Genomic DNA, 15,488 nt, shown 5'->3' with positions numbered 1-15,488 from the left:
TGTGTCAATTAATTAAGAGAGCGTTTGAATTATAAAATCCAGTATTAAAGAAAATTAAAGTTATGAGTTTTTATTTGCTTTATTAATTATTTTAATTTGAAATATTGATTTTCTTTAATTTATCTATGATTGTAATAACTTGTTGATCATTAATTTATTTCAAATTTATAATAATTTAAAAATTTTTAAATAAATAACTAAAGCCCGAGCCCGGCCCAGGCCCATACACTTAACTAACAGAGGGCCTGGACATGGGCTTGAAAAAGCCCGGCCCAGGCCCGCTGTTTGCCATCCCTATTCATGTTACCAATACAACTACATATAATCTACAAAGACAAAAAAATTGTAAAATGCCAAGAAAACAAGTAAGGTGGTGAAATGTTTATGATTGAAGTTTTTGATGTCGAATATGAGTTAGATTGAGGATTAAGTTAAGAAATTTCCTTTTAATTTGTTGACCCTCTTTTCACTCTTATCGAAACTAATAAGGCTTGGTTGTTTTATAAAGTTAACTCAAATTTTGCTCTCTCTTCAATCGTGAACATTTCACTGGGCAAATTCATAAAATTGACCACTTCTATTTGCATTTTTGGTATTGTTGTTTCCACCATTGTAAATGGCTCACTTACTTCATGTACTCTTTACAACATAAGAAAAAAGTGAACAAAACATTAAATAAATACATTTTACTTTTTTTTTTATTATAATCATTGGTTGCTAAAGTAATTTCACATAGGTATAAGTTCATTTCAACTTACTAAACATTTATTTAGTAATTAGCATATCGTATACTTTGTATGATTATTTATTCGTTCATTTTATTTGATATTGATGCTTGAATTCTTGAATATATGATTGCAATAAATGTAAGTAATTTCACCTATAAGATCATTTTAATTGAGTGTAACACTTATAGGCGAGTTATGTGTCGTATACATGCCTGATCACTTTTTAAATAATGATTTATATGGATTATAATGTTCTTTTGATGTTATATAAATTGCAAAAATGGCGGAAAAAATGATAGGGTTGAGAAGTTAGGTCACTTGATGTCATCTTATTTTCTAATAAAACTTAAAGTAATAATCTTTTAGTGTATTATCAAAGGCTAACCTTCTTGTGCTTTGCCACTACTTCTTTTGTTTATCTTAAAACGTAGGAAAAAGAAATAAAAAAACTTATGAAACACTTGAAGAATTTTCATGATGAGAGAATGTCCTAATAAGGAGACTTGTTAAACCAATAATAAGATCTTATGTGTTACCTCTAACATTGAGCTTAATGTAAGGTATACCTGAGGTACCGGTACCATGTATACCTCACTCTCAAGTTTTTCTATTAAGCTTACATTCTCTATAATTATAAATGATTCTAACATTTTTGTGATTTTTCCCATTAATGACCTAATCTATAGGAAGTTTGGCAGTATTGTGTATGCTTTTATTATTCCAAGCAAAAATGAAGTTTGCATGGGTACTTATTTTGCATATATGTAAAAATTGGACATGGCCCATGTAAATGGAGTCAAAAAGGAAAAATTTTACAGAATAACATAAGTTGTCATATAACATAGAATGATGTATCTTTTTGTATGTCATATTTACATTAAAGTAAAGTTTAATTGTATGATGTCTTCACAAAGCTTATGCAATGATATACACAAAATATTACAAGAAAAATGTAGAAAAGAAAACCATTTGATAACATTTTTGTTCATCAAATATTGAAGTAACTTGAATTTACTCTGAGTTTTTAGTCAATTGACAACACCTTCATTTCAACTAATGCTCAACTAATTTTTTTTTTTAAATTTCATTTACACTTAAATTTATTTTAAAATACCTATATTGCATCAAATATTAAATAAATTTTCAAAATTAGCATCAAGTTTATAATTGTATGAAAGAAATTACATTTTATAAAAAATTCAAACAATTTTCTGTAATTTACTTCAAACTAAAGGCTACTTCAAAGCATATGTATTTAACTAAATATTCAAGCTGATTTCAAGAAATTTAATTTAATCTATTAAAATTACAAATTTACTCTCGATGTAACCATTGGATTTTGCATTTTCATTACACGGTTTTTGCTCGAGGCATTCTAAATATAGTCCCACATGTCCATTGGGCAAAGTAATCATTAGGTTTTGTCTTTTCACTACACATTTTTTCTCAAGGCGTTTTGGATGTGGTCCCACCTTTTCTTCGTGTTTTCTTTAATAACGAGAGCCAAGCTTATTATTTATTTATGATTGAGATACATATCTTTTTCACTTTTACGTTTGTTGATTTTTTTTTAAAGCAAATGGACGTAAAAAAAGATAAAGTGGCCCCTGTAAGACTGTTAAGGTTGTGAAGAAGGCAATGTGCAAATTTCAACCTAAGACACAAATGAATCAAGTGACCAGCAATGCCACTGAAATCTCCATGTGCTGAAGCTTTCAAACATGAATATGAAGAGCTCAATGACTTTAAATTTTCTCTGTCATAGTGGTAACCAGGTCCAGTAACACTAGCAAATGATTTCTCCTCAGTTCCACTCTAATTTTGATGGACTGGAAGAGAAGTAAACTAAAACGATTAATTTCGTTTTTCATGTATTATTTGTGTCATTTGTATGGGCTAATTTTTTCTTCGTAGTGTGAATGCGACCGCATAGGGATTATAACGATCGTTAATAGAATGAGTGGAACTGTTACAACTAATGCTGATAAGCCAACCAATATTGGCTTGATTAAAGTATCTAGATTTGAATTGGTAACTGATGCTGTCATTGTTTCTGGACTCAATCTTTGCTGTCACCGATGTAAGTTTTTTCTCTATTGATTGATGTTTAGGTTTATGTTTTCTCTATTGATTGGTGTTTAAGTTTATGTTTTCTCTATTGATTGATGTTTAGTTTTATGTTTTCTCTATTGATTGGTGTTTAAGTTTATGTTTTCTCTATTGATTGATGTTTAGTTTTATGTTTTAGAGGTGGACTATCGCTACCCCTCAAATGTCCTCATAGAACCCCTTTTAAAAATAATCTCTATTTAATTCCACAAATAACCTTCTGATTACCTTTCTAAACAAAAATTTCAGTAAAGCTCATTTCTCTCTCTCTCTCTCAACGAAACTCTTCTAAGTTCAATGACATTTTTGTTTCATTTTAAATTTATAATGGTTGTATGTATTCAACATCGTAAGTTCAGTACTTAAACCTTTTAAATTTAATTTTGGAGTGATTTCTTTTCAAACCATTGAATTTATGATTTAGGCTTTAAATAAGAGTGAAACCTTATTCTTCTTCCTTTTTTTTTTCCACAAACAGTTGTATACTTTTAAAGTTATTTTACTTTTACATTCGTCTTTGTCTTTTATTCAAAATTGTTCTTTTGAATAATTCATTTGATGCTATTTAATGAATGGTTTGTAAATGAGATTCTACATCTGAGTCATAAACAACAAATCTGATTGTTGACGATATTGTTGTTGAAGTAGATGGGTGTGACTAATTAAGTTTTGTATAAAATAATTCAAATTAAGGTTGAAATTGTAAAATCATAAACAAATGGGTTTGATAAGAGTTTTAAAGGGGTGCCAATAGCTCCACTTCTAGTTTTATTAGCCTCAAGCATTATGTTAGTTCAAAATTGAGATTATGCATTTAAATTTCAAGAACAAATTTTTTACATGCTATTGCAGAGGGACAAGAAGGTCAGCAAGATGTTTAAACTTGCTGTTTCAGGACAGGCAATCGAAGCTACATTTCCAGATGGGGAGGACGTATGACGTACACGTCATGTTGTGGTTCGAGAGCGCGAACTAGCATGCCATTTTTTTGCTTATATATTTTGACAATTTGTGGTTGTATAGGGTTTGTCTTTTTAGATATTATCATTAAACTACTAAACTTTTCTTGACATATCATTTTATATCAAAGTTTTTATATAATTAATTTTTATGTCTAATTTTTTAATTTGCATTATTTTACCACAAACTGTTAAAAATTAACATAATTTATAACAAATTCTATAATAAAAGTCTATTTTACCCATAAAGTGTATAAGTACAATTTAATCCTCTGAATTAAAATAAAATGCGAAATTAATTATTTACAAAGAGATAGTGCTTTTATAAAAATTGATTGTTTTTATAAATTGAATATTTGTATATCTAAAATAATTGATTAATAAATTGTATAAATATTATAATACTAAAATTTCTAAAATACTCTTATGGCATCAGTAATTTTTTAACAAAATTAATGGTTTACTACTAGTTATCCTTATAACATCAAATGACCAAATTACCCCTAAAAACTTGTGTTGTTGTATCTAATGGTTTAAAAATTAGGTCTCATTTGGGATTGAAGTTGAATGTTATAAGTAGCTTATTTAATAAGTTTTGACAATTTAAACTTATATTTATTTTGATCATTATATAATAAAACAACACTTCTATTAAAATTTATCAAATGCATTACTCTATTTTTCAAACTTAGAGCAACCGTAACAAAATAATTTATCAAACACCATGCCACTTTTTTTTAATCAGCAACTTTTTTCATCCGTACAATAAAAACAACTTATTTCAACAATCATTGCAATCTCAATTGACCCTTAGTTTTATAACTTATAATCTAGCCTTTTTTTAAGAAAATAAAACCCTTGCTTGAACATTAGTAATCATAATAATATGTAGCACTTATACATAATTTACAAACAATTTTTTCATAAAAAATTAGTAAAGTTAAAGTAAATTTTTTGGGTATTTTGGTACTTTTATCATATGAGTGTAAAATGGTCAAATTAAACTTATTATAGAGTAACATTAATGTTCAAATACAATAAAAATATAAGTCACAACAAAATAAATTAAGATGGATTTAATTGATTAATCCTCCAAAATCTTCTTATTGACCACATTTTTTTATTATAGTTGTAAAACTCAATTAATTTTTTTTATATAAATTATGTTATATAATGCCAAATTTTTTTACCAAAGTGTCTCCAGCATTATTGCATTAGAATTTAGACCTACGTTGGTGAGAAAAAAATCAAAAAGTGGTGAGAAAAGAATTTAACCCAAAATTAGGAATAACTCAAAAAGAATTTGATTAATTCCAATTGGAAGTAGGGATTCAAAAAGTAGACTTGAAATTTCCACCAAAAATATTGAAATTCAATAAAAGAAGTATGAATATAAAACTAAAAAGTGGTGAAAACAAGAGTTAAAGAATTTACCTAAAAGTTGGAACAATTTACTAAGAACTTTATAAATTGCAATGGAAAGTAGGAATTTAAAAAGTGAACGTGAAACACCTGCTCAAAATATTGGAATTCAATAAAAAGAGCATAAATAAATAACTAAAAAGTGGTGGGAACAAAAGTTGAAGAGCTTAACCCAAAAGTTGAAATAATTTACCAAGAATTTGATAAATTTTAATGAGAAGTAGGGATCTAAAAAAAATCTTGAAACATTCACGTAAAATGTTGGATTTCAATAATTAAAAAAAGAATATAAAATGCAGAAAGAAGAGTTAATGAACTTAATCAAAAAATTGGAATAACTTACTAATAATTTGATAAATAGCTTGATGAAGGCAAGGCCTAACCTTCCAGATTGATCTCTTCAGCTGCATTTGGAATGGTGTTTCGATGTACCTGTTGAGAAGGCTTAAGATTTATTTATTTTTATTGGTTCTATGAAGCTATAAAAGCATGAGAGGGTGTTGTTGGTTTGGGTGGAATTGGTAGAAATTCAGCAAGATATGCCATGGATGCTGCCGCAACTCGAGAAGAGACTTCTTTGGTGATGTGGAATTTGTAGAGGCAGAGGCTATATTCACTGGGTCGGCTTATGCTGCAGCGACCTAGGTGGTTGAAATCTCCATCACATGAAAACCATCATGGTGCAGAAGAATATGCCCAATTGTTTTTCTGTAATTGTGTATCGAATTCTCAAAAACTTTTTAATTCTCAATTTTTATTGTTGGTTAAACGTAATTCTAAGTTATTCACCAATTTAATAAGCGTTGAACAAGTACGTAAAAATGTTTTTGCTACATTAAATAAAATTTAACGTAGCCCACGCATTGCATCAAAAATAAGCGTTAGTAAATAAATATAATTTAATTCAATAGTCTGGATAATTAGTTCCATCGATTTTCAATCATTTAAGCCCCTCTTTCTTAGCCCAAACTTGTTGCAGATTCAATGATACTACTTGCAAATTGTATACCGGAATACTTGAAGAGGCTTTTGGATGATGTATCTAATTTGTCATAACAAATCCAAAACAGGCTGACCAATGTCGTATGATGTCATTGAGGCTCTATATAAAGCCTTGGTATCTGGGGATTGGCTCATTCTGTAAGCCACTATTAACTCTGCTAATTGCTTTGTGTTTGCTGTTTTTGATTTTTTTTTTTCCTTTGATTGTTTGTTTGCTCTTGAATGATTATCACAGTGTTCAGCCGTGGGTGAGGTGAATTTTGAGGAAGCACAAATTGGAGACTGGAGACAAATGCGTATTTGAGTTTGGATCAACAATTTCATTTCTTTGAACATCATTGCTGGATGCATTGATTTTCATACCTCTGGCACTTCAGAGATATTAACGCATTTCTAACCTCAGCAGTAGTTTAAAAAAAAAAAAAAAGATGTTCAAACAAATTGCAATCACTAGTAAGTTTTTTGTCCATCCCATTCATTCGCACATCCTTCACATTATATAGTTTCTGAGTTGAGTTATAGGATTTGTTCAATCACCTTACCAACCCATCTTCTGTTTTGGATCTTCGTTGTGATTAAACTGATCACATCATCACCATCGGATTCAATGATCAGTAGTGCTAACTTTGATTCAACGATCAGATACGTTGAAACACCAAACCCAATGAAGCCGAGGAGTTCCTTGCGGAAGGACAGGCCATGCATTCATCAAGCTATTCGTATCGAGAGGCTTCCGGCTTTTAGTTGTCATAAAGCTCTTAAATATGACAGGTTCCAGATGATGTCGCCAATATTTGACACTATGAAATTTACAACAATTGGCATCTCTCTTCTTCAGTTCCTTGTAAAGCCATTGTATTTCAAGCAAATGCGAAATAGATCGTTTGATAATAAGGGGCATATTCCATGTTGTATGGAAAGTAAATATAAACACATTTAGGAAAAAGATAAGTCTTAATCTCAAAGATAATCCCTGATCAGTGTTATTTTGGTATTACATTAGCACTAATTGAGCTGAAAGATATGGATGAGAGTATAATATGCTAATGCAGACAATAATCAAGATATTGGACAACCATGCAAAGTACATCAAAATGATTGCTAAACAAAAGAGCAAACTGGTCATATCAAGATTTTTCTAACACATTTATTTCATCTCATATGGATCAAAGAGTAGCAATATCAACGCTTAAGGGCTTCCCCAGCTTTGACAAGGTCTTCGAGTGCCTTTGTGATCTGTGCCTCATTCAGACCATCCAAACCAATGCCCTTCTCAACACCCATATCTGTGTAGATATGAAAGGTCAATTGACGAGATAACAGCATAAAGTTTCAAGTAAAATGCACAACACAAAAGTGGCAAGGGATAAAAATGGGTTAGTGTCATGCATAAATGAATAGGGAGCAATCTTAATCAGTAATGAAATGTAAGTTGCCTAGTATGATGTTTTAGGCACATAAGTATAAGACAACAACGTTCATCCAACAATAAAAAAAAAAAATTAGAAAAAACATATCAAGACTCACGCCCAGCAAAACAAACTTAATATTTTTCGAACACTAACGTGGATACCAGGGGCCAATATCGTGAAATGAATACAAAGAGTTGGGATCTCAAATGAAAACTTAGTTAAAAACTTTTGGTCATTGTGCAACACAAAACAACTCAATAAGGAGCTGGATCTTTCAAATTCTTAAATGTGCATCAAAATTTAACTCAGCAGGCCTCCAGAGTAAACAGGAAAGAATGACCATGTGCAGCTTCTTGATTTATTTAATCATTAAAACATAAGAATTTTGTTTTTTGTTTTTTTTTTCAAATGCACTCTGTTTTCAAGAGAAAGTAGGTACAGAAATTATTTAATAACTTTGATTACTATTCATACCTAAAGTAGGAAAGTCTTTGGTTTCCTATGAATGGACTTATATATCCGACATGTTCTGACCATTAGCACTCATTTCATTTGAATGTTTGAAAAGTTAGAAGAAGATGGATAACCATGACACAGCATACAACAGCAGGAGGATTATCCAAAGGGAAAAGTTTCTTAGCCATTGAAGATGGTTGGATATGTAGCATATGGTGATTGGGACAAAAATCTGGCCATGATACATTTCTTTGACGGTAGAAGCTACAATATTCCAAAAGAAATAAACAGCTACGTAGAGTAAAGATGGCTTATGGATGATTCCTATCCAACATCAACCATGTTTTCTTGTTCTAGACGACTCAAATCAGCTATGTCTTTTTTGTCCTAGAAGACTCACACTGCCCAAAGAACACAAATACTACACCAACCTACTCAGATCTCTAAGAAGGCTTTTTCATCTATAAGATATTGAAGCATTTTTTATTTGAGAGAAATTTTTTCTGGTTGCCATGCAGTAAAACAAAAGAGTTCAAAATGCAAAATCAATTTCAGGTCTGGGACCTCTTTCAGCTGCAGTGGTGTACAAAAATCAAATGAATATCTGCTTTCATACTGTCACTATATATAAAATACTCATAATATGAAAGGGAAAATAGTAACCATGTTTAACTGAATGAACACAAGACCTCCTCCTTTCATCTTTAAACATGTCACATAAATTCTATTGTTTCTTTTTGTTTTATTCTCAACTAAACCAGCATTTGTTTGGACATAGAAAGGCCAAAACAAATTATTAGCAATATGGAGTACTTGTTTTTCTCTTTTCAACTTTTCTATAATACCCAATCGCACCCTATCCCCAGAGAACCAAAATCAGGACCAAGACCCCTTGTACATCCTAGGAGAACTTAATAGCAGAAGTCACTAGGAGCACCTATAATATTGAAGCTCAATACCATATCAGCCTGACATTTGGAAACTATTGTAGATGGGTTATAATTAGGCTCTAGCCTACAAATATTTGTTGAACTTTCTATAGTAATATAAAATTTTGCAGCAGTGAGACATGACCATAAACTTTTCAAAAAAGCAAAGCAGAGAGTAAAAAGAAAGAAAAAAGACCTTCAAATGCAAATGTATAATGGGGGAGGTAACAAAAAATGACATGAAGAAATCAAAGAGCAGGAAGAGTAGATATACCATATCTAGCCCATAACTGGGGCTCAATCCCACTGCACTCACGAATCAAGATAGGAAGTTTGGGGTTTAAAGTCTTCAACTCCTTGTAGTTCCTCTCTACAAAGGATCTGCAATTCATTTTAAACTTATGAGAAAACTAATTAGTTTGTACTAGTTCTTTCTTGCGGATTGATTATCAATTATTAAACAAGTTTATAACTTATTATTACTCAAAGTTATAAAGCTTCCAAAATTAGTTAACATTATTAAAACACCAAACACAGAAATAGTCAGTATCATTCAGTAAAGCTGTGAGCATCCAATGCATAGTCTGCCTTCATTCTCATTTTCCACTCCCATGAATATGGTAATACATACACATATATATGTAAGTAAAATTAAATTTTTAACCCCTTAATTTCTAAATCATTGGATATCCCAAGAAATGCTACTGAAAATTAACAAACTAATCAGAATCCGAAGGTATCCCAATTCCAAAAATCGTTGATTTGAAGAAACTGAAATAATGCTAATTCATTTCATCTATCAATCAAACAAATTCAAGAGTAAAGGGTACACGTATACCTAGTGGAGGAGCTTGAAGGAGAAGTCTGGCAGAGTAAGATCCTCAGTTCCTTCATGCTCCGAGATAATTGTCCTCTCCATGCCATCTCTCTCTCTCGCTCGCTCGCGCTTCTGTCTTGAAACGGATGAATAAATTAAAGGGTCTACAAATAGGATGGTTGCTTTATTGGGCCTTGAATGAACCCGCGATCCAGATAGACGGCCCAAAAATGTTCTTATAGTATACTTAATTTTCAAAGAAATTATTAGCGTTTACAAACAATTAAATATTCACTAAATAATATCTTTCATGTTGCTTACGACTTTTGGCACTATTTGATAGCTAAGGGCGTCTTAACAGAAAAAATATATTCGAATGCTTGATTCTTGTAATATGTACGGATTCTACTTGGTTAATTTTCAGTAGCATTAATTCCTAATTAGGATATCCCACTCCGAAGGATTTAGAAATTAATTATGGAGTAAAATATATTATGTATATGGAGCCGGCTGTATATGTATATTACCATATTCAAGGATTTACTAGTTACCCTCTATAGTTTTTATAATAATATTCCATTACCCCTTAATTGCAAGTTTCATTGACAAAATCATTTCGATCACCAAACAAATATTTTTCATTGAAACTTTAACATCAGGAGGTTAAGAGGGTATTATGAAAATTGTAAAAGAATAATAATGATAACTTATGAAACTTTAAAATTGCAGAATCAAAAGCACTTCTGGCAGCTGAGTAACATGCACATATCAGCTAGCATTTATGTTACGAACCCACCAAACTATGAAACTCATTACACCATATATTATTAAACTCCACCGTATATATTCAACCAATATCCTTGTCCTGTTGAATTTGGGAGAGAGACAAGAGAAGCAGCAGAGAGAGAAAACAATGTCTTCTCTAGACTCTCCAAATCCATCTTTTGCTATAAGAGAGACAACACCAACTGGAACAGCGCCAAGCACGTTCTTGAGAAGCATATCAACAAAGGAACCTTCATTCTCCACATTTCCATACTCACCACCTCGCTTTTCCTCTCCGATAAGCCTCCACACTTCTCCTCTTTCCTCTCCTCGCCACCCTTTCAACCCCACCGCAGCGGCGGGCAGCAGCAGCCCAGAAACCTCATCATCATACCGTTGCATATCTTCTGTTCTCAAGAAAGACGGCCAGATACTGTGCATAGCTGTAGGAAATGGGTTTATCTACACGGGCTCTGACTCAAATGTGATAAGGATATGGAAGCAGCCGGAGTTCACTGAATGTGGGCGGCTGAAGGCGAAGACAAGTATGGTAGTTGCAATGGAGGTGAGCCATGATAGGGTTTATGCTGCTTATGGGGATGGCAAGATTAGGGTTTGGCGTAGCACTTGGGATAGTGGGGTGAAACATGTTAAGCTGGCAACGATTCCGAAGACTGGTGGCGCTGTTCGGAACCTCATCGTCGGCAAAGACAAGATGGTAATGTGATGTTAGCTACTATATGAAACTTTTTAACTGTTTTGCATTAATGGCATTATTTGTTTTGTCGTTGAAATACATTCATTTGTGTGTTTGAAAAATGATGATGATGAGAACCCGAGTACTAAACAGTTTTGTGAAATTATAACACATGGTTTAGGATTTAATAATTACTTCTTGCTATAGCCTATATATATGGATTTCCTTACTGTGATATAACAATTAAAAATAATAATAATAATAAAATATTAATTTAAGTATTTCCTTACTGATATTAGTGATTCTAAATACTTTTCAGCCTTGAATTAGATTATATATTTGAACCAAATTTTGAATATGAAACAGAGTATTTTCACAAGAAAAGAAACTAAAGTACTTTGACAAGAAAAGCGAAACTAGCTGGGGATATTATTAATTCATGAATGTTGCGACAGGGAGAGGCACCGACTTTCAAACGTAATTTATTGAATATCGAGGGATATTGGTAAGTTCTGTTGTGACCTATTAATGTTAACTTCCCAGAAGACAAAATTTTTAGTGAAATAATAACAGTAGAGTGGAAAAATAGTAAAATTTAGTTGACGTGGCATAATTTTAATTAAATGCTTCTAGCAACTAATTAAAATAGAAAATGAGTATATATGGAGATATAAAGGCTTAAGCTTCTATTGGCTTTTGTTCCCATAAATGATTCAGTGGCCTGCAGGACAAAAATTTATTTGTGTTGTGAGAGAAACAGTTCATAATTTCAATAATGGGGGACACACACCAACTTGTTATGCGACAGAAAAGAAAAAAAAATTACAATCTTTCTTCATAATTAATATGTTTAGACAGAAATTGATTGAAGTCGGGGTTATTGTGGCTTTTTGTAAGGCTTGGCTGAAACAAGAAACTAATTTTTCAGTTTCTTGGTGGACTTAGTAATGGGAATAGATGCTCTCGTTGCATTAATTCTCTTTGTTTTATTGATGGTATATAACATTTTAATAATCAGTTTATAAGTATTTAATATTGTTCCAGCATTATATAAATTTAAGTGACAAAGAATTGGATTATATTGTGTTTTGTATTAATGTATGTTTAGCAGATGAAGCATATGGGGCCAATAACTTCAATAGCAATCAACGTTTCTGATGATACCCTATACTCAGCTTCCCTTGATAAAACAATTAAAGTATGGCGCATAAGAGACTCCAAATGCATTGAGACCATCCAAGCACATTCAGAGCCAATCAATGCTCTAGTTGTGGCTGACGACGGAGTTCTTTACTCCGCCTCTGATGATGCCACTGTCAGAGTTTGGCGTCGTTATTTCTACAGTGAAAACCAGCTCCACACGCTCATTTTAACCCTAACAGCAAAGTATTCACCAGTGAAAACCCTAACCCTAACCCTGGATGATGGGTTATTGTACGGTGGCTGCACCGATGGCTACATACACTACTGGCATAAGGGCTGGTTCTCGAGCCAATTGCAATACGGTGGTGCACTTCAGGGTCACACTCACGCCGTGATGTGCCTTGCTAGCGTGGCTAATTATGTGATCAGTGGCTCTGCTGACTCAACTAGTAGGGTTTGGGCTAGAGAACAAGATGGAAGACATACAATGCTAGCAGTTTTGGTGGGACACAGAGGGCCAATTCGATGTGCCATTGCATTTTTAGGGCGTTTCGGGGAAGAGACTGAGGATGAATATTGCACAATTTGCACTGGCAGCCTTGATGGTGTCCTTAAGATGTGGCGTGTGACACGACCAAAAAGTTCTTGTGGGCATTTGAACAAGACTAATGGGCATGAGTATTTTGAGCTACAAGAAGGTTAGTTTAAGTAACTAAATGCGTGTTGGTGCAAAGAAATTAGTGTATATTAGTTAGCTTCAGTTTAGTTTAATTGTTTAATTAGGGATAATGTGGACCATTAATAATATGGTTTATATGTAATTAATTATGCTAGGAAGAATTAAAGTTGATTTTTCTTAATTTTCTCGTAAACTAGCTGGCTAGCTAGCTAGCATATTTTAGATGAATATTTAAGTATTGAATTAATTATTCTTTGCGGTCTCTTTAATTTATCAGTAGAATATAACGATAATGCTATACATCTTAAATTTTTTATCTAAAAAAACTAACTCAAATAATATGGTATTCATCAATTGATTGGTGAGAAGTATAATTAATTCAGTTAAATCTTATAAAAAATTATCAACCACTAAATAAATAACACATCTATAAAATTAGGATAAAAAATTTAAAATATCTATCATTACTCAACACATCACATTTGAACCAATTAAAAGTTTCTCATTTCATGAGTTTGGTGCTTCGTAATTTGAAAAATTGTAAATTGAATTCGATTCTTGGACTGATTGCCACACTTTGCACGTAATTATTTTAATTTGCCAATTTACCATGTAAAAATTTATTATATTGTCTTAAAGTAAAACCATGAAGGCTGTAGCCAGCATACAATATCTCGATACATATGTGAAAGAATCAAACAGCACGTGCTAAATAAGTAGCAAAAGCGACAGTTGGGTGAAAATCAATATCAAGGTCCCGAACGCGGTCGTTTTCGTTATTGATGTTCCTCGGACTCGTCAAATAAGTCCCATGTGCTTGGCACGTGCGTCACTCCTTTTGATAATAAAAAATAGTACCGGAAAAGGCAGCCGCAGTTTGTTATTATTAGGCTGGTGCTACTTTACGTTTAACGTAACGTACGCCACACACAACAACAATTGTGGACTCTATCACGAAAATTGTTGCTGTGTGTGGATGTACGTTACGTTAAACGTAAAATAACGGGATCCTTATTATTATGGTTTTGTCAACGGAGCTTCATAAAGTTTAACTGATCGACAGTGGACTTTGTGAGGTAGATTTGAGAGAGCTTTTCTTCTTCAAGTTTGTTCTCTGCAGTGTTATAAAATGAAGCAGCAAAATTGCTTCTTGGATGAGTGAAAGTCACATACTGACTGAACCGTGTATTTTTAAGACTAATAATCAATATTTTTAATCCTTCACTCATACTACCTAATTAGAAATTGTATGCATATTCTGGAATTGTACTGGATCTTTATCCTGAACCCGCAAAACCTGAAAAATAATAAATTAACAGAATAATAATTATAATCCATCTCACACAGTTGAGAATACAGGTATCTACATATGCTCAAGTACTGACCAGGAGAATTAATTCACTTTTTTCTAAATAATTTTGCCTCAAATGAAAGAGAAACACATGCTGTTGTTACCAAGCATACAATTTCATACGCCCATATAGGAATTAAACACAATTACTTTTGCATTTCACGGCTTGAGCCACTGGCTAGCGCTGGCGCATTTCCAAATTCCAATCCATCATTTGAATCTTCATTACGATCAGAATTCTCCTTCTTCGACAAACGACAAATGGAGTAATAAAGTAAACGCAAACCGGAAAGAATGGCAATGATCGCCAAAGCTGATACAACGTAGTCGTTGATTGAACGATGGGCACGTCTGCACCCGAAGAAAACTCCAAGGCACACCATGGCTGATCAAGTTGCAGTGCCGCAACAAGGCGTCTTGCATGTTGAGGGAGATATATAATTAACGTACGAGAAGAATTTTGTCTCTTAAGGTGTTCTTTGTTTATTGTTCAAGTTTCTTTGGGTACTCTTCAATAGAGGCTACATGGCTTCATTTCTTTGTCTTTGAATGAGTCTTTTTCTGTTCACTTCTTTGTCAAGTATGGTATAAGATAATCCCGAGGGCTTCCGGGTTCTGCATTAATTCCTATATGGAAAATTAATTTTTTTTTTTAAAAAAAAAGAAAAGGCAAGAGTTTCATTCTTTTCTTTTTTTTTTTGTTTTTCAAATTCCTTGAATCGATCTTAAATTTTCATTAAATTAATTTTACATAAATTGTAACACATTATTTGATGTATAATGAAAATTGAGTAAGCGGGAGACAAATTATAAGACCAAATAGTGATATATAAAATATGTAAAGGGGTTTCGATTTTTTAATTTAATTAACGCATAGATTACTTGGCTAAAATATTGTTATCTAATTAACCAATAAATTAAAGGCTTTTTATTGATGAAAAGTCATTTTGTTACTGCTTTAAATTTCTGTTTTTGTCCAATAATATTAGATTGAAAGAATTAAGAAAGGTACATAAGAA

The 15,488-nt window shown here is 32.2% G+C and overlaps 2 protein-coding genes across 3 annotated transcripts; one reads left to right on the top strand and one right to left on the bottom strand.

Moving 5' to 3' along the window:
- Positions 1-7,155: 7,155 nt before the first annotated feature.
- Positions 7,156-9,983, bottom strand: LOC18037069 (NADH dehydrogenase [ubiquinone] 1 alpha subcomplex subunit 2). The gene is made up of 3 exons (XM_006426861.2): positions 9,856-9,983; positions 9,292-9,398; positions 7,156-7,506 (listed from the first exon to the last, which is right to left on the bottom strand). Exons 1-3 carry the CDS (start codon positions 9,939-9,941, stop codon positions 7,403-7,405), a joined length of 297 nt encoding a protein of 98 aa, XP_006426924.1. The 5' UTR covers positions 9,942-9,983; the 3' UTR covers positions 7,156-7,402.
- Positions 9,984-10,715: 732 nt separating this feature from the next.
- On the top strand, positions 10,716-13,365 carry LOC18037774 (protein JINGUBANG). 2 transcript variants are annotated; one of them, XM_006426860.2, is made up of 2 exons: positions 10,716-11,317; positions 12,408-13,365. In XM_006426860.2, the coding sequence occupies exons 1-2, from the start codon at positions 10,748-10,750 to the stop codon at positions 13,140-13,142; spliced, it is 1,305 nt and encodes a 434-aa protein (XP_006426923.1). In that variant the 5' UTR covers positions 10,716-10,747; the 3' UTR covers positions 13,143-13,365. The 2 variants fall into 2 exon arrangements, with proteins under 2 accessions (XP_006426923.1, XP_024036538.1); XM_024180770.1 differs by having other exon boundaries at positions 10,717-11,317; positions 12,405-13,365.
- Positions 13,366-15,488: the final 2,123 nt, after the last annotated feature.

This window comes from Citrus clementina, unplaced genomic scaffold, assembly GCF_000493195.1.
Source record: "Citrus clementina cultivar Clemenules unplaced genomic scaffold, Citrus_clementina_v1.0 scaffold_7, whole genome shotgun sequence".
Lineage (NCBI taxonomy): Eukaryota > Viridiplantae > Streptophyta > Magnoliopsida > Sapindales > Rutaceae > Citrus > Citrus x clementina.
This window is presented reverse-complemented; position numbering and strand designations above follow the sequence as displayed.

Excerpts from the sequence above, each read along its gene's own strand:
- LOC18037069 (XM_006426861.2), bottom strand. The coding sequence starts at position 9,941 with ATGGCATGGAGAGGACAATTATCTCGGAGCATGAAGGAACTGAGGATC. Across the intron at positions 9,399-9,855 it reads CCTTCAAGCTCCTCCACTAG|ATCCTTTGTAGAGAGGAACT; the intron begins GTATACGTGTAC and ends AATGAATTGCAG. Across the intron at positions 7,507-9,291 it reads CCAGTTATGGGCTAGATATG|ATATGGGTGTTGAGAAGGGC; the intron begins GTATATCTACTC and ends ATATCTACACAG.
- LOC18037774 (XM_024180770.1), top strand. The coding sequence starts at position 10,748 with ATGTCTTCTCTAGACTCTCCAAATCCATCTTTTGCTATAAGAGAGACA. Across the intron at positions 11,318-12,404 it reads TCGTCGGCAAAGACAAGATG|CAGATGAAGCATATGGGGCC; the intron begins GTAATGTGATGT and ends ATGTATGTTTAG.